Source organism: Hypanus sabinus, chromosome 13, assembly GCF_030144855.1.
Source record: "Hypanus sabinus isolate sHypSab1 chromosome 13, sHypSab1.hap1, whole genome shotgun sequence".
Lineage (NCBI taxonomy): Eukaryota > Metazoa > Chordata > Chondrichthyes > Myliobatiformes > Dasyatidae > Hypanus > Hypanus sabinus.
In genome coordinates this window covers 28,285,137-28,305,202 of record NC_082718.1, presented here as the reverse complement: position 1 = coordinate 28,305,202, position 20,066 = coordinate 28,285,137, and the positions used below count along the sequence as shown (strand labels likewise).

General features: G+C 42.6%; 1 protein-coding gene across 1 annotated transcript in view; it reads left to right on the top strand.

Moving 5' to 3' along the window:
* The window catches only part of pcloa (piccolo presynaptic cytomatrix protein a), a 389,623-nt gene that overhangs the window by 194,622 nt on the left and 174,935 nt on the right, over window positions 1–20,066 (top strand). The window contains exons 12-13 of the mRNA XM_059988484.1: window positions 3,874–3,999; window positions 11,370–11,478. Coding sequence (XP_059844467.1) covers window positions 3,874–3,999; window positions 11,370–11,478 — 235 coding nt within the window. The remainder of the gene's footprint in view (window positions 1–3,873; window positions 4,000–11,369; window positions 11,479–20,066) is intronic.

Genomic DNA, 20,066 nt, shown 5'->3' with positions numbered 1-20,066 from the left:
GATTGGGGAGCATGTTTTTCTCCTTGGAGTGACAGAGGATGAGAGGTGACCTGACAGAGGTGTATAAGATGATAAGAGGCATTGATTGTGTGGATAGTCAAAGGCTTTTTCCCAGGGCTGAAATGGCTGCCTCAAGAGGGCACAGGTTTAAGGTGCTTGGGAGAAGGTACAGAGGAGATGTCAGGGGTAAGGTTTTTACACAGAGAGTGGTAAATGAGTGGAATGGGCTGCCAGCAATGGTGGTGGAGGCGGATACGATAGGGTCTTTTAAGAGACTTTTGGATAGATACATGGAGCTTAGAAAAATAGAAGGCTATGGGTAACCCCAGTAATTTCTAAGGAAGGGACATGTTCGGCACAACTTTGTGGGCCAAAGGGCTTGTATTGTGCTGTAGGTTTTCTGTTTCTGTATGACCCCTCTTTGGACAAAATACTATCTTTAATTCCCTCTCTCAGCCATAGCTGGATTGTGCTTCCTTTTTTCATTATTGCACCAGAAATGAATATCTAAGTGGCAGGTTCTTTATTTGTTTTTAAATGTTTACCACTGCCTGTCAACCATCATACCAGCCCATTTCCACTCCATCGAATCTGTCCCTACCTTCCTGTGTGGCCCAGAGGAATGACCCATCATCCTTCTGGGAATGGGCTCAGCAGGCAGCAATTAGCGCAAGAGGTCATTCATTGGCGGCGCAGTGCAAGGTTTAAAAAGAGGTCAGGTGCTTTCGGGACTTCTCAGAGGTGGCATCCAGTCTGAGAGGTCGTTCGGTGGTGACAGCGCAAGGTTTAAAAAGGGCTTTCGAAACTTCTCGGCAGGCAGCTATCAGACAATAAACAGCTATAAGGTCAGAGCCAATAAAAACAGGTGAGATGTAAGTGGAGAGGCTACTGCGTGAGCGGACAGTGCTAGAGTGATCAGGCTTTGGCTCAACACGCTTAGGTGAAAACAGGCTTGGGCAAGCAGAGGCAGAGGTTCTAAGTTTCTAGTAAGTGTTTTTTTTCTGAGAGTACGTAGCTGGTGCACTGAGATTAAGTCCAGAGTTAGTGGTATGTTCCTTGTGTAAGATGTGGGAGCTTTTGGGGAGCCCCAGTCTCCCTGATAATGATTTCTGCATGAAGTGCATTGAGCTGCAGCTCCTAGAAACCGTGTTAAGGAACAGGAGCTGCAGCTGGATGGCACATATGGAAAACTGAGGAGGTGATGGATAAGAGCTTTGAGGAGGTAGCCACCCCTAGGTTGCGGGAGGCATGTACCTGGGTGACTGTCCGCAGAAGGAAAGGCAATAGGCAGCTGCCCCCCTCAACAGTAAGTATATCACTTTGAATCCTGTTGTCCTACCTGGGGGGGGAAGCCACAGCAGCTTGATCTCTGGCACTGAGTCTGTCTTTGAGGCTCAGAAAGGAGCAGGGGAGAAGAGGAGTGCAGGTGCAATCGGAGATTCCATAATCGGAGGAGCAGACAGCAGATTCTGTGGGCATCAAAGGGACATCCGGGTGGTATGTTGCTTGCCAAGTGCCAGGGTCTGAGATGCCTTGGATCAGGTCCACAGCATTCTTCAGGCGGACAGTGAATAGGTGGAAGTCGTGGTACATATTGGTAGCAATGGCATACTTTGGACAAGGGAGGAGGTCCTGGAGAGAAAATATAAGACCATAAGACATAAGAAAAGATTTAGGCCATTTCGCCCATCGAGTCTGCTCCACCATTATATCATAGCTAATCCATTTTCCTCTTAACCCCATTCTCCTACTTTCTCCTCATAACCTTTCATGCCCTGATTAACCAAGAAAAAATCGATCTCTGCCTTAAACACACCCAGTGACCTAACCTCCATAGCTGCCTGTGGCAACAAATTCCGCAGATTCACCACCCTCTAGCTAAAGAAAATCCTCATCTTCTCCATTCTAAATGGATGTTCCTCTCTTCTCAATCTGTGCCCTTCGGTCCGAGACTCCCCCACTGTAGGAAGCCTCCCCTCCACATCCATTCCATCTAAACCTTTCAGCACTCAAAAGGTTTCAGAGATTCTCTCTCATTCTTCTAAATTCCAATGAGTACAGGCCCAGAGCCATCAATCGCTCCTCATATGATAACCCCTTCGCTCCTGGAATTATTTCCACGAAGCTCCTCTGAACCCTTCCAATGTCAGCTCAAACTTTTTCAGATAAGGGGCCCAAAACTTCTCATAATACTTCAAGTACAGTCTCACAAGTGCCTTCTAAAGTCTCAGCATTACATCCTTGCTTCTATATTCTAGACCTTTCTAAATGAATGCTAATGTTGCATTTGCCTTCCTCACCACAGACCTGCAAATTAACCTGCAGGAAATCCTGAACGAGAACTCCCAAGTCCCCTTGCATATTGGATTTTTGAATTTTCTCCATTTAGAGAATAGTCTACCCTTTTATTCATTCTATCAAAGTGATTGATCATACACTTCCCGACATTGTATTCCATCCGACATTTCTTTGCCCATTCTCCTAACTTGTCTAAGTCCTTCTGAATCCCCTTGCGTCCTCAACATTTCCTGCCCCTCCAACTATCTTCGTATCAGATGCAAAATTGGCCACAAAGCCATCACTTCTGTTATCTAGGTCATTGACATATAACGTAAAAGGAAGCCGTACCAACTCCAACCTCGTTGGAACGCCACTAGTCACTGGCAACCAACCAGAAAAGGCTCATTTTATTCCCACTCTTTGCCTCCTGCCAGTCAGCCAATGCTCTGTCCATTTCAGTATCTTTCCTGTAATACCCTGGGCTCTTAGCATGCTGAGCAGTCTCACGTTTGGCACCTTGTCAAAGGCCTTCTGAAAATCCAAGTACGCAACATTCACCAATTCTCCTTTGTCTATCCTGCCTGGTATTTCCTCAAATAATTCCAACAGATTTGTCAGGCAAGATTTCCCATTAAGGAAACCATGCTAACTCTAGCCTATTTTGTCTTAAGCCTCCAAGTACCTCAACCTCATTCTTAATAATAGACTCCAACATCTTTCCAACCGCTGAAGTCAGGCTAACTGACCTGTAATTTCCTTTCTTCTGCAGAATTCATTGTCACAGACGGCTGTGGAGGCCAAATCATTAGGTATATTTAAGGCGAAGATTGATTAAACAGGGCGTCAAAGGTTGCAGGGAGAAGCAGGAAAATAGGGTTGAGAGGGATAATAAATCAGCCATGATGGAATGGCAAAAGAGAATGGATAGGCCGAATGGCCTAATTCTTCTCCTATGTCCGATGGTCTTATGGAATATTGCAGCCTTTCAAAGCGCATACATAGAACATTATAGCACATTGTGACCTTTTGGCCCACAATGCCTGTGCTGATTGTTTCATTATCAATTTTAACTCTGTCTACTTCAGAATTTTGTCCACTGTAATTCCTCCACCCCTGACTCCATTTTCTCTCTACATTAGTACAGCTTGATTAGTCTTTCTTCTTCAGACATCAGTTGTCTCCTTCATCCCCAACAGAAGCTGAAGAATCACCCTCAAACAATGCTTGGATTCTTTGCGTATGATTCTTGAAATAGGAGCACAATTTTGCCTGTGCAGCTGTTGTGAAATTAAGCTTAACACCTTGTTTTCTCCACCACCTTAGTATGTTTTTATTTTACACCTGAAAGACCTTCCTACAGTGAGCTAAATATTCTGCCATTTGGTTAATATCGTGTACATACAGAATTGAGATGCTTCAGTAGCTTTTACCACATGTAGTGCTCCAGAGATCTCGTGGAATTTGGAACTGCAGGGTTGAGATGTGCAAAGTGATCAAACAGCCATGCTGACAGGAATATTTGCATAGAAATATCTTGGAAATATTCCAGATATTTATCACTTCCCATTGTTAATATTTATTTCTTGTTACCAGGAAATGGATTAGGAATCAAGATTATTGGTGGAAAAGAAATTCCAGGAAGGAATGGAGAAATTGGTGCCTACATTGCTAAGGTCACTCCTGGGGGTGCTGCAGAGCAAACAGGCAAACTCACAGAAGGTAAGTGGATTTTTCAGGTTGGGAATCTTTAATTTATTAAGTCATGATTTGATAGATATCATAACAATTCATTGATTTTCCTTTTTATGGCAAAGTCCCTGAGATAATAAATGTAGCTTCTGGTTTATCAACACCAAAGGATGATAAACCAGAAGCCACACTTGGCGTCACTTCCTGGGTTATTATCACTTGAGTAGGCAGTTTTTTCCCTGTTATGCTTGATCTAGGAAATATCTGCTCTTTGTTTCATGCACCACAATGGTGGTAGCAATAGGTTCAATTAGATCATTAAGGGAATTAGATCAACTCTATAAATAAAGTAATTGTCAGGGTTGTCAGGAAGAGAGGGTGCAACAGGATCGCTCTTAAGGAACCAGCATTGGAAAAAATATCTTCTTCACTACAGTTATGAATCTACAGTTATGGACTACAACAAGGTTAATTAAGAAAAAGGCAATTTAGAATAGGGCCAGCTGGTGGTGTAGTGGCATCAGCACTGGACCTCAAGGCAGGTGGTCCCGAGTTCTGCAGCAGGGTCTGCACCGAAGAAAGGCCTGGCAATCTACTTCCATATCTTGCCATGAAAACCCTATGGTTTTCACAAAGATTCAGACTCAACTTAATTACTGAACAACAATTTAGAATAACCACATATAAAAGCCATTGAAAAAGTCCTCTGTAAATTAAGTCAAATAAGACCATAGACATAGGAGACTATAGGAGATGTAAGGCCATAACCCCAACCCTAATGGTGCTCCATAAGACACAGGAGCACAATTAGGCCATTTGACCCATCGAGTCTGCTCCGCCATGTCATGTCATTTACTATTCCTTTCAACCCCATTCTCCTGCCTTCCACCCATAACCTTTGACACCCTTACAAATCCAGAATCTATCAACCTCCACTTTAAATGACCAACAACTTGGTCACCACAGCCATCTGTGGCATTGAATTCCACTGATTCAACATCCTCTGGCTGAAGAAATTCCTCCTCATCTCTGTTCTAAAAGGACATCTCACGAGAGGAACGATACTGGATCTCCTATTAGGGAACGTGACACAGCAGGTGAGACAGACAAGTTTGTGTAAGGGAGCATTTTGCATCTGTGGTCATTAACTTCAAGGTAATTATGGAAAAGGATAGGTCTGGTCCTCGAGCTGAGATTCTAAATTAAGTGAAGTCCAATTTTGATGGTATCTGAAAGGATCTGGCAAGTGTGGATTGGGACAGGCTGTTTTCTGGCAAAGGTGAACTTGGAAAGTGGGTGGCCTTCAGACGTGAAATATTGAGAGTACAAAGCTTGTATTTGCCCTCAGAGTAAAAGGGGAGGTTTAGGGGAACCTTGGTTTTCAAGATATACTGTGGCCCTGTTTAAAAGGAGGTGCATAGCAGGTGTAGGCAGGTAGGAAGATGTGAGGTACTTGAGGAGTATAAGAAATGCAAGAGAACACTTAAGAAAGAAGATCCGATTATTTAATGTAATTTTCAGTTCACATGTGAAATCAGAATGAAATAATTGTTACTCCAGATCTGATGCAGCATAAAGATGCACAATAAGATAAAGAACACTACAATAAAAAACACAATAAATATAAATACTTAAGATTGCTTATATCATGTCCATCAATTGATTGTACGACCATAAGATGATGCTAGGCACAGGAGTGTCTGTACATAACATGACTGGTAGAAAACGGTAAAGTAGTGATGGTGGGGGATGTGTAGGGGTGGGTTAGTGGGTGGAGGAGTTTATCAGCCTTATTGCTTGAAGAAAAGAACTGGTTTTGAGTCTGGTGGTCCTGAAATGGATGCTAAGTAGCCTCCTCCCTGATGGGAGTGGAACAAACAGTCCATGAGTAGGATGGGTGGGATCTTTCATTATGTTACTGGCCTTCTGTTAGCACCTTTCTGCATATATGTCCTTGAATGCAGATTCATTGGTAAGCTTTCCTGACTGTGTAGGATGTGTTCTGGAACAATGACAATTTGTGCAAGAATGTGCACTCCCAGGAGTTTGAAACGGCTGTGCTGCCAGTGTAAAGAGGGGTGTCGGAGGTACAAGTTCTGCTGAAGTTGATAGCCATCTCATTTGGCTTGCTGGTATTGAGGAAGAGATTATTTGCCTGACACCAGGCCTCGAGCTTTTCCACCTTCTCTCTGTAGGCTGTCTCATTATAGATCTTCTATCAATGCTAGTTCCCTTCCTGAAATACCATGGGCTTTTATCTCGTTTGGCAGCCTCTTGTGCAGCACCTTGTCAAAAGCCTTCAGAAAATCCAAGAAAACTTTGTCCTACCATAGAAGTTTGCACCGAGAGGCAATGTTACTGGAAGCAGAGGCAGTGAAACAAAATGACAGCAACTGCAAGTACAGAAAATCTGAAACAAGAAGAGGGGATGCTAAACTTTGTCAGCAAGTTTCATAATATCCACGGAGAACTAAATAGTTTCATGTCCAAGACTGTTCATCATTTCAGTGACTGAAATTTAAATATGTTTCTCCCTTCACAGTTGCTGCCTTAATGCAATATCCAGCATTTTCTGCTTTTAATTCCTGATTATAGTAGCAGAAGGTGTGATCAGTTTGTTAGGATACAACTAGTTCAGTTTTGAAGGTCAATATGGTTGCAGAATTTGTTGACACAAGGTCAGTTGGTCTAAACAACTGATACACACACAGATAAGTCATCTGTAACAAATAGCAGGGCATCGTTGCTTGTTTCCATTTTCTCTCTACTTTACCTTCTGGAAGGGCGGAGATACACCCCTACCAAAGGAGGTGTAAGGCGCTCCTTCCCTCCACTAGTCTGTAGGTCACCCTTGGGCAAGGTGTAGCACCTGCTTAGCCCCGATCAGGGTCATGTGAAGCCATGGGAGCAGGTGGTGGATGGTCGTATGAGCAGCTGGTGCTCATCACAAATCCTGGTTATGCGAGCACTGAAGAGTATTGGTAATGGCTGGGGTCACCCATCTTGTAAAGACACTGCCCAGAAGAAGGCAATGGGAAACCACTTCTGTGGAAATATTTGCCAAGCACAATAATGATCATGGAAACACCATGACCACCCTTGTCATATGACACAGCACATCATGAACGAACGTGCCTGCTGGTTTAAATTATGTTAGATGCTCAACATCTATATTGCATGTTCATTTAAAGTCAACATATGTGTGGATCTACAGTAACCCATATTTACAAAGATGTCAGAAGTAAAGGTATAATTGAAAATAATCACAGCGATCAAAACAACGAGACTTCTGTTGTCTGGATCTTGAATCAACCAACTATATTCATGATACCATAAATCAAAGGTCAGTGGGAAGTAGAAAAGGGAAAACTTCATTTTTTTTCTCCTTAGAGAAAGTTCCTCAAGTTTCTTGGAGGATTTGTTCCACCCCCTATCTATGGGGTTCTGATGGATTGTTCTGCCAGTTATCTTGCCAAAGATCTTGGAATAGATGTGTCAAACACGATTTCTTGTTTTAATCCCCATTGACTGCCAAATCCCATTCAATTTTCAAAGTGTACTTTTCTAAAGATAGATTTCTGCATTTTCCCAACTACTGATCTCCCATTTCTCTCTTGCTCCTTGTTTCAATGTTACTTCACACTTGCTAGCTTCTAATGAAAAGGAACTGTTCAAGAACTTATAGAAGTATGGAAAATGTGATATAAAAATGTCATCAGCAAAGTTCAAGCATGTGACATAAAAGACACATTTACCCATAGTTTCCCATTTCACTCACTAACAGGTTATAGAGGGTCTTGGTGAATGGTTTCTTTACAGACCAGAGGATAACCAAAAGTTTCTGAGGCTCAATATTGGGGCAACGATCTATATTAGTGTTTTGAACTTGCAGGTGAAGCAGCAACTTCTAAGTTTGACACATAACCTGGGAGTGTTACCAGCTCTGAAAAGGGTATTAATAGCAAATGATAGCAAGGGGCAGCATTGGTCCTCTTGAAGATTGTCGTGGTCATCTATGCATGGATCAAAAAGAGAGGAGGAGATCTTAATGAGTTGTTTTTGCATTTGTATTTACTTGGGAGAGGAAAAACAGCGGTGAGGTCATGGACCATAACAAGTTACAGAGGAATTGTTGCTTGGTGTCTTGAGGAAAATTAAAATGGATAAATTACCAGGCCATGACATGGTGTTCCCTTGTACCCTGTGGAAGGATAGTGAAGAAATTGCAGGGGCCTTAGCAGAGATATTTAAAATGTCCTTGGCTACAGGTGAGGTGCCAGAGGACTGGTGGATTGCTGATGTTATTCTGTTGTTTAAGAAAGGCTGTAAGAACAAGCTGGGAAATTATCAGCCAGTGGGCCTGATCTTAGTAGTGGGTAAGTTATTGGAAGTTGGAGGTTGATCACTCTGATCACTCTGGTGAAGGACAAGAGAACACAGGCAGAAAATGCAGGGGAAGAATTTCAGAGTAGGTGCAGCAGAGGCACTGCCTGATGTGGTAGAAGCACCGACTGTAGGTACGGCGGAGGTGCCGACTGATGTGGCGGAGGCACTGACTGTAGACATGGACTTGGCAGTAGGCATGGGCTGTAGGAGCAACAGAAGGATCAACTGTAGACGCAGTGGAGGCACCAGCTGTAGGTTGAGTGGACACATTTATGCATCCCTGATGAAGATGGCAGAGTTTATCATTGAAACATTGGTTAAAATTGATACCTGTACCCTCGAGAAGAGATATTCATCATACACACTGGGAAAGCACTAGATTGAAAAGGGATCCTATAAAACCTTTCACATGGTAAGAGGAGTGGATGTGGAGAGGATGTTTCCTATGACCAGAAGACACAGCCTCAGAAGACAGGGGCATCCTTTTAGGATGGACATGAGGAGGAATTTCTTTAACCAGAGAGTGGTGAATCTGTGGAACTTGTTGCCATAGGCAGCTGTGGAGACCAAGTCTTTATGTATATTTAGGTTGTTAGATTCTTGATTGATCAGGGTACAAAGGGAGACAGGGAGAAGGCAGGAGATTGGGGCTGAGAGGGAAAATGGATCAGCCATGATGAAATGGCAGAGCAGACCCGATGGGCCAAATGACCTAATACTGCTCCTAAATCTTATGCTCTAATGGTCTGCAGCCTTTATGTTTAGTTATTGGGTTGAAGTATTGTTTTGTTATTTCGGCTGTGGTTGTAAATCTTCAATGTTGTAGCTTCAAAGAACTTTGGATGTCTCAGGCTACAGTTTTAGAGTCTATCTAGAAAAAGGCAGCAAGTGTTTCACTGAGCCAATGTGTCAACAACCAAAGACTAAAGTTAAAGTTAAATGGCATTCAGTGACGATCTTTCCAGCCATGGATTCCAAAGGGAAATGAGTTGCATGCTTCAGATATTCTGATCGAGCAGCTATTGAAAGCAATGTTTATCCCTCCACCCAAGGAACAGAAAGTACCAGGATGTCTGCAGGTGTAAAAACTTTCCTCATGATGAATTATCCCAATTTGCAAGCACATCATCACGGCAAAACAACTTTTCATGGTTTGACCTGTCACTTAGATATTTTTCTGTCTTCATTGATAGAGCACAGGCAAGACATGGGCAACGTGTATGTGTTTCCAGTCTCCCATCCTCCATCTTAAACTACTGCAGTTCCAAAGTGTTGATAGATACGGAGTTCAATATTTAGATTCAGTGACAATAATGAAATACTGCCTGTTTGTGGAGGTGAATTCAGAAATGTGTGTTCCAGCTGTACTTTCCAGGCCAAATCATGTGTCTGGAAGGTACTGTTGCAGAAACTGGTCGATTGGAAGCAGCAACAATTCCTTCTCCCTTTCACTCCCCCACATGCCGAGCTCCTCCACCAATTTGATCTTTCACTATTGGAGAAACTCAGCAAGTCACCTCAGGAATATTGTAAATGGAATGTAATCTACCATTCCCGATGAAGGGTCTTGGTCTGAAACATTGACTGTTTACTCTTTTTCATAGATGCTGCCTGGCCTGCTGAGTTCCTCTAGTATGCTGCTTTGGATTTCCAACATCTGCAGATTTTCTCTTGTTTGTGCCATAATGTGCTAGCTTTGGCAGAAGTGAATGCTTAGGCTGGTGAATTATTTGCCAATTAGGCTGTTTATTCTTGGATGGTGCTGAGATTCTTGACTGTCATTGGAACTTGACTGATCCAGACAAGTGGACAGATATTATTCCATTTGCCCCCCTGACTTGTGTTCATAATCCAAAAATCTCAACCGGCAGTCATTAGTTCAAATCCACGGGGTAATCTGTTGCCCTTTTTCCTAAACAAAATCTGCTTTCTGTGATCTGTGATTGACCTGTAATTCCAGACCCACCTCATGGCAGAGTATTCTTAACTGCCCTCTGAGATATTGTAGTACATGTTTCAAGAAGACACCTAATCATCTTATTCTGGGGAATTAGAAAGGAAGAGAAACACTGCCTTCCTAGTCCAGCCTGCATTCTGTAATGAAGGAAAATGCCTCCGACAAGGAGAACTAGAAATACCAGTGTTGTGAAACTAGTTGAGAAGGTTGTGTGGATGCAACGATTGCAAAAGGGAAAGAGAAGTGTGCTTGCAGTTGATAACAGGGAAACTTCAGCACACATCCCACTGTCCTCAACTTTCAGGGTATTTATCAATGGTCTTATTTTCAAGGTTTGAGATATTAAACTGTCTCACATGCAATGCTGGTAGGTTCTTGTAATTGGAAAATAAAGAAAGGAAAGATACCAATGCAGAAATGATAGTTTACTTTGGAAATGCATGCTTATTGTCCTTTTTATTTTGCCATTTATTTTGTGCAGCACTCAAAGTTTTTGGCCATAATTACCGACCCCTTATATTGACTCGCTAACATTACCCTAAGTGTAAGTTGGAACATCCGTTTTTTTTCACTTTACTGTTTCCTTGTTTTCTTGTGTTTACCCATCTAGAGATATGCTTGATTTCATGAGTAAAATTACTATTAAAATAGTAATTGCTATTAAAATGCATGTTTGATGTGTTTCAAAAAGACTTTCCCTGTTTGCTGTGAAATAGCTTTTAAAACATTTAAGTGTTTAAAATATTAAAGACTGACAATTCTCAAAATGTTGCTTTTGCTATTTATATAATGCAATAGTTCAAAGATTTCAGCAGCCTTCATTTCCATTTCAACTAAGCATATTGGTCTCAATAAACAGAAATGCAGCAGCAGCACATTTATCTGGACCATTTGTTAAAATGGTTAACATCAGAGACTGGGTTGCACATTTAGTGAATGACAGCTAAATGAAGCTAAAGTAATTCTTTTAGAGTAAAGTAATTGAATGATATCGACAGCTAGCTAGGGCTACTTAAGGGCTCTTTGACAGTCTAATTCTGTGTGCTTTGTTTGGTAGGAATGCAAGTTCTTGAGTGGAATGGAATTCCTTTGACTGGTAAAACCTATGAGGAAGTGCAATGCGTCATTGGTGTCCCAGTTCGGGAAGCTGAAATATGTGTAAGACTGTGAGTTTTTCCCCCACCTTTCTGTTACCATTCAAACTCCATGACTTTTATTTTGCATCATGTTAAGGTGAAGCACCCAAATGTGTGTGCTCGATGAATACCGAAGAATATCACATCCAATTGCGTTTCAGCTCAGCTGTTCCTTCAACAGGAACAAACTACAATGCTATCAATCACAGTCCACGTAGTCCTCAAACTCCAGTATTTATTTTATCTCAGGCCAAAATCCTCATAAAGAATTTTATATTAGACCATAATGCAGAGGAGCAGAATCTGAGCAGTCAGCCCATCACATCTGCTGTGATTTGTTATTCCTCTCAACCCCATTCTCCTCCCTTCTCTTCAGAATGTTTCACACCCTGACTAATCAAGAACCTATCAACTTTTGCTTTAAATATACCCAAGGACTTTGCCTCCACAGCTGCCTGTGGCAATGAATTCCACAGATTTACCATCCTCTGGCTAAAGAAATTCCTCATCATCTCTGTTCTAAATGGACATCCTTCTATTCTGAGACACTGCCCTCTGGTCCTAGCTTCAACCACCCCCCCCCCCCCCACCCCAACTATAGGAAACATCCTCGCCACATCCACTCTACCTAGGCCTTCCAATATTCAATAAGTTTCAATGAGATTCCCCCTCATTCTTCTAAACTCCAGCGAGCACGGACTCAGAGCCATCAAAAGCTCCTGATGCATTAACCCTTTCATTCCCAGAATCATTCTCGTGAATCTCCTCCGGATCCTCTCCAGTGCCTTTTCTTAGATAAGCGCCCCCAATCTGCTCAAAAAACTGGGAGTGCAGTCTGACCAATGCCTTATGAAGTCTCAGCGTTACATCCTTGCTCTCATGTAATGCTCCTTTTGAAATGAATGTTAACATTGCATATGGCTTCCTTATCACACAGCCTGCACATTGACCTTTAGGGAAACCTGCACAAGGGCCACCAAGTCCCCTTGCACCTCTGATTTTTGAATGTTCTTCCTGTTTTAGAAAATAATCTATGCCTCAATTCCTTGCGGCACACTGCTAGTCACCGGCAGCCAACCAGAAAAGGTTCCCTTTTTTCCCACTCTTTGCCTCCTGCCAAGTCAACCAATCTTCTATCCATGCTAGTATTTTTCCTGTGATACCATTGGGTCTTACCTAGTTAAGCAGCCTCATGTATTTTCAAAAGCTTTCTGAGATTCCGTGAACATCATCCACTGACTCTCCTTTTTCTATCCTGCCTGTTATTTCCTCAAAAAATTTCAACAGATTTGTCAGGCATGATAACCCCTTCTGAAACCATGTTGACTTTGGCCCATTTCATTATATTCTTCCAAGTACACCAAAACCTCATCCTTAATAATGGACTCCAACATCTTCCCAACCACTGAAGTCAAGCTAATTGGCCTATAATTTACTCTCCTCTCTTCTGCCTCCTTCCCTTCTTTAAGAGTGGAATGATATTTGCAATTGTCCAGTCCTCCAGGACCATTCCAGAATCTACTGACACTTGAAATATCTTTAATAATGGCTCCACAATCTCATCAGCTACCTCTTTCTGAACCCTGGGGGAGGGTACACCATCTGGCCCAGGTGACTTACCTACCTTCAGACCTTTCAGCTTCCCAAGCACCTTCACCTTAGTACTAGCAACTACACTCACTTCTGCCCCCTGACACTCATGAAAATCTGGCAAACTGCTAGGGTCTTCCACAGCGAGGAAAGATGCAGAATACTTATTTTCCAACACTCTCCTCTTTATATATCTGAAAAAAAACTTCTGGTATCTCTTTTATATTATTGGCTAGTTTACCTTCATATTTCATGTTTTCTCTCTTTATGGCTTTTTAGTTGCTTTTTGTTGGTTTTTAAAAGCCTCCCAATTAAACAAAATCCTTGATAAAACAAGTTAGTAATTGAGCAATTCAAGCAAGATGTCAAAGTAAATGACTGTAATTGAGTTTTTTTTCCTGTTATTCTGGCTCAAACTGAAAGAAATGTATGCCAAAGAAGGCCTCTTGGATGGATATAAAGCCAAGTGTTGCAAATGCTGGAAATATTCAGCGGGACAAGCATCGTCTATAGAGAGCAAAATGGAGTTGATATTTCAAGTTGAAGCAGCACACACAAAATGGTGGGGGAACTCAGCAGGACAGGCGGCATCTGTGGAAGAGAGTATGGTTGACGTTTTGGGCCAAGACCCTTTGGCAGGACTGGAGGGAAAAAGATGAGGAGTCAGACTTAGAAGGCGGGGCGAGTGGAGGAAGAACCGCAGAGTGATAGGTGAAACTGGGAGGAGGGAAGAGGCAAGCAACGGGAAGCAGACTGGTGAAAGAGATACAGGGCTGGAGAAGGGGGGATCTAATGCGAGAGGACAGAAGGCCAAGGAAGAAAGTAAAGGGGAAAGGAACACCTGAGGGAGGTGAAGAATGAGCTTGATCTCCCAGTGACCAACCATTTTAATTCCACTTCCCATTCCTGTTCCCATCCCAACATGTCCATCCATGGCATCCTCTACTGGTGCAATGAGACCACACTCAGGTTGGAGGAGCAACATCTTATAGTTCATCTGGGTAGCCTCCAACCTGAAGGCATGAACATTGATTTCTCTGACTTCTGGGACTGCCCCCCCCCCACTCAATTCCCATCCCCTTTTCTCTCTCTCACCTTATCTCCTTGCCAGCCTAGTGTCTCCCTCTGGTGCTCCTCCCCCTTTTCTTCCTTCCATGGGTTTTTGCCCTCTCCTATTAGATCCCCCCTTCTCCAGCTTTCACCAATCCGCTTCCCATTACTTCCCTCTTCCCCCTCCCAGTTTCACCTCTCACCGTGTGTTTCTTCCTCCCTTCCGCCCACCTTCTAACTCTGACTCCTCATCTTTTTTTTCTCCAGTCCTGCTGAAGTGTCTCAGCCCAAAACATGGACCGTACTCTTTTCCATCAACGCTGCCTGGGCTGCTGAGCTCCTCCAGCATCTTGTGTGTGTTGCTCGGATTTCCAGCATCTGCAGATTTTCTCTTCTTTGTGATTTCAAGTCGATGATTGTTCTTGAGATGAAAAGTTAAAGATAAAAGATGTAGAGAAAGTTAAGGTGGATTGAACAAACAATGGGGTGATAGGGTGGATGCCTGCAGAATCTGAAAGATACAGTTGTCCTCGGACATAAGGTCATACAGAACAGACATGTGCCCTCTGACTCCAAATACAGGTTGTCTATCAAGTACCAGTCTGTACTTAATCCCCCATACAAGTACCTGATCCATCGTTTACTAAGCTTTGGTGTTTCATATCCTCATTTAGATGCTTATTAAAAGCGTTGCCATGTTCACCAGTTTTTCAAAAGGTGTTCAGCTTGAAACCACCTCCAGGTGAAAACAATTCTTCCTCACATCACCCATGTGCTTCTTACTGTTCATTTTTAAAGTGTGGCCTGTGATTACCTTGCAAAGCTGAAGCGTAGCATCCAGGTGAAGCTCTTCCACATCCTATCCAGTGCCAATCTGTCCTTTCCTTGGTGTGCCCACCAGAACTATTTACAATACTCCTGCTCTGCCTAAACAATGTTTTATGAATTTATCCCAAAGAGCTGTCAATGCTTGTGTGCCATGACCTGACCAATGATGTCAGATATCCCATATGGTTTCCTCTCCATCTTATTTACCTGAGCTTCCACCTTTGGGGACCCTTGGAATCTGTTCCTCAATACCTTCTAGGACCTACTATTCTGGGATTATGTCCTACCTTTATTAGTCCTCCCAAAGAGAATCACCTTCCACAAATCGGGATTAAATTCCACCTGCTATGTTGCCAACTGGTCATTATTGTTCTTTTGCCTTTCACTATTCTCCTGTCTTCAACACCACCAATTTTTGGCAATATCTGCAAACTTACTGACACCCTCTACATCCAAATCCAAATTATTGATATACAAGCTGCCAATTCATCTGGCGTGCCATTTCTCACAGCTTTCATAAGACCATAAAATGTAGGAGCAGAATTAGGCCATTTGGTCCATCGAGTCTGCTCCACCATTTCATCATGGCTGATCCATTTTCCTCTTAGCCACAATCTCCTGCCTTCTTCCTGCATCCCTTCATAACCTGACCAATCTAAAACCTAACAACCTCTGCCTTAAATATACATAAACACTTGGCCTCCACAACAACCTGTGGTAAAGAATTCCACAGATTCACTATTCTCTGGCTAACGAAGTTCCTCCTCATCTCTGTTTTAAAAGGACACCCATCTAACCTGAGGCTGTGTCCTCTGGTCTTAGTCTCTCCCATCAAAGGAAACATTCTCTCCACATCCATTCTATCAAGGCCTTTCACCATTTGATAGGTTTCAATTAGGTCACACCTCATCCTTATGAATTCTAACGAATACAGGTCCACAGCCATCAAATGCTCTTTATATGACAAGCCATTCAATCCTGGAATCATTTTTGTAATCTCCTTTGAACCCTCACCAGTTTCAACACATCTTTTCTAAGATAAGGAGACCAAAACTGCTCACAATACTCCAAGTGAGGCTTTACCAGTGCTTTATAAAGTCTCAACATTACATTCTTGATTTTATATTCTAGTCCACCTGAAATGAATGCTAACATTGCATTTGCCTTCCTCACCACAGACTCAACCTGATTAAGTGGCAGAGCAGAATCAATGGGCCAAATAACCTAATTCTGCTCCTATGTCTTATGGTCTTAACCTTTAGGCAATCCTGCACAAGGATTCCTAACTCCCTTTGTGCCTCAGTTTTTTTGTACTTTCTCTCCATTTAGAAAACAATCTACCCTTTCATTTCTTCAACCAAAGTGCATGACCATACACTTCCTGACGCTGTATTCCATCTGCCATTTCTTTGCCCATTCCCCTAATCTCTCTATGTCCTTCTGTAGCCTTCCTGCTTCCTCAAAACTACCTGCCCCTGCACCTATCTTCATATTGTCTGCAAACTCTGCAATAAAACAATCATTTCCATCATCCAAATCATTGACATATAATGTAAAATAATCAGTCCCAACACAGATCCCTGATGAAAACCACTAGTCTCCGGCAGCCAGTCAGAAAAGGCTCCCTTTATTCCCACTCTTTGCCTGTTGCCAACCAGCCACTGTTTTATCGATGCTAGAATCTTTCCTGTAATACCATGGGCTCATAGCTGGTTAAGCAGCTTCACGTGTGGGACCTTGTCAAAGGCCTTCTGAAAATCCAGGTACACAACAACAACCAATTCTCCTTTATCTATCCTGCTTGTTATTTCTTCAAAGAATTCCAACAGAATTGTCAGACAAGATTTTCCCTTGAAGAAACCATGCTGACAGTGGCCTATTTCATCACGTGCCTCCTGAGATCTCATCCTTAACGATCGACTCCAACAACTTCCAAACCACTGAGGTCAAACTAACTGGTTTATAGTTTCATTTCTTCTGCCTCTCTTCCTTCTTGAAGAGTGGAGTGACATTTGCAATTTTCCAGTCCTCCGGAACCATTCCAGAATCTAGTGATTCTTGAAGGATCATCACTCCACAATTTCTTCAGCTACCTCTTTCAGAACCCTGGAGTGTACACCATCTAGTCCAGGTGACTCCTACCTTCAGATCTTTCAGTTTCCCAAGAACTTTCTCCCTAGTAATGGTAACTTCACACACTTCATGACTCCTTACACCTCGAACTTCCACCATACTACTGGTGTCACACCAATCACATTATTGCAGTAGCACAGTACTGAGGCACAAAAAACCATTGCCTCACATCACCAGAGGTACATGTTTGACCCCGACATTGGGTGCGGTCTGTCCTTATCAGATGGGGTGAAAGGGCCACAGTGAATTTACCCTGGGTGTGTGAGTGGGTGGTAAAACATGGGTGCAGATGATGAGAGTGTGAACAGAACAAGACATTGAATTAATGTCGGGTAAGTGCAGGCAGACTGCTTGTTTCTAACTATTGGCTCAATGACTCAGATGTAAGCACCCCACCATCACTCTATTACCGAGTCAATCTTGGAACCACTTTCCTGGGATCCCATGGGCTATAGTCTGTCCTTTTGGACCAGTTTACCATGGGAACCTTGTCAGAGGCCTTGCTGATGTCCATGTACACTGCTTTCTTCCCCTAACCTTTGACAACCTTATAATCAAAAAACCTATCAAGCTCCACTTTAAATGTACCTGTTGGCTTGGCCCTTTGCATTCAGGGTGACTGGTCTGATACCAGGAAATTTTAAATCTCCAACAAACACAACCTACTATTCTCAAAATGACATGCAGCTTCTTAACAAAGCTGCTCCTCCAGTTCCTGTTGACTGTAGCAGGGTTGGCGGAGCAGTCAATAAAATAGCCCTACCAAGGTGACTATTCCTTCTGATTTCTGGGTCCTACAGAAATTGTCTGGTTAAATGTTCCCTCAAGCACATCCTCTCTCAGCACTGTTGTTACGTCCTCCCTTATCAAAAATGGACAACCCTTCTCTCTGACCTGTTTGTCTGATCACACATTAAACATGCAGCTTGCCATCATGCGGTGAACATGAGATGGTGATGAGTTTCTGAGGCAGGCATATTTGAGAAGAAAACTCCATGTTTGTTATTTCTTTTGGGGCTGGCACAGTGAAAGTACAATATGTCTTGACATGGATCAAGCTCACTCAGTGATCCAGGGAGCAGATCTTCATCCACAAGGATGTGGAAGCTAAAGAGGATCTTTGAACACACAGCAGAGAGATCCCTCAGGAATTACTGCAATCAAATTTGTCTTTTTTAAGACAGTCCCGATCGTCTCTGAAGTCCTGGATGTAGAACAGGAGGAGTTTAATTTGTGAATGAAGTCCCTCCTGACTATATTTTAGAATTTCAGCTCTGATCCCATCTGCTATAAGGCCATGGTAATTTTCAGTTGTCATTTGGCCTTTTGGATTTCTTGTTAGCAGGGGTGACAATGAGGTTAGATCAGATAATTTCCCATGAAATTCAAGACAAGAAAAAATCCTGGTTGAGGAACACTTGACATTCAGATTCCTGTGGAACTCTTCGTTTTACCTTCAATTGAAGAACATTTTGTACTTCCAATTAATCAGCTTGTGGGTCTCTCAGTCACTTTGACTTCACTTTCTGAAGTGTTTTCTGGTGCTAATTGTGGTCCAACAAATTAGGCACACAATCCAAAGGGTGCTTGTTGGTTAGGGGTTGTAGTTTAGCTGAGGAGAGTTATCTTTATGGTGTCTTTGACATTTTCAACTTTGATTTTCTTCCTGCTCCATTTTGGTTTTTGTTTTGTACGGAGCAGATTACAGAATGGTCAATCTTCCATACTTCTCATCGCACAGGTTATCAAAAAGTCTTGTGGACTCTCGCTCAAACAGTTGGATAATCTAAAAGGATTGGGATGTCCTAAGGTCTTATATTTGTCAATCTAACCAAGCAAGGTGTACTTATAACAAGATTGTCTTTTGAGGATTTTGCCAAAGGACCTCAGATTATTAACAACAGGGGAACTTGTATCAATCGTCACAACTCACTACTGGTCACAGTCTTTGAATATGGATAAAAAAAATCTCACTACCACACTCTGTATCCTTCCACCAAGCCAAATGATCAGTTCATCCGGGGCACAAATGTACTAACCTTTCTGATCAGCCAACCACACAGGACCATATCTAAAAACTTATTAAAATCCATGTAGATCATGTATATCTCTCTGCCTTCCTTAATCCTTTTTGTCACATCTCAAAAAGCACAATTAACCTCATGGCACAAAATTTCCCATTCACAAAGTCATGCAGACTATTTCTAAACAGTCCTGGCCTTTCCAAATGCAGACAGATCCTGTGTCTTAGAATCCTCTCCAGTAATGTCCCTACCACTACATTAGGTTCTCCAGCCTTCATTCTCCTGCAGCCCCCTCATTTGAATTCTTTTTCCTCCTTCCTCTCTCTTTTACCCCTGACAATTGGCTCTCTCCATCCATTTTAGTGCTAAACATCCCTCCACATACCATTCCACCAACCCCTTTGAGAAAATACATGTTGCCCTCTCCTGATTGTAAAGGTGGTGCCGATAAGTGACGACAATTTGAGTCCAGCTCCGATGGAAATCATCAAATATTCCCATTTAGGGCTACAAAGCTGAAATCCACAGTCACAGTCATGGGTACTTTAGTAAACATCTCATCTTAAGACATTTAAAAAATCTATAGATGCTTAAATCTAGCAATGTCAGCAGATCCCAGATTGCAGACTCAGGCTGCGAATGTAGTTCTCCTTTACAGAAAAGAGAAGCAAGGATGGCGCGCTGGTTTGCAGGCGCGATTGAAACACAGAGCCCCTAGACCCTCACTCCCAACTGTCCTCTGGTGAATGTACAGTTTCTGGAAAATAAAATTAAACACCTCAGAGCAAGATTGCTGTGCCAGAGGGACATGAGGAACTGCTGTGTACTTGGCTTCACGGAAATGTGGCTCACTTCCACCATTTTCATTGCAGCACCGCAGCCCGATGGCTTCACCATTCTCCACACAGACAGGGCAGCTGAGTCTTTTTAAACATAGAGGAGGGGGAGTATGCTTTATGATGAAATCATTGTGGGGCACCAACTTGGCGATTC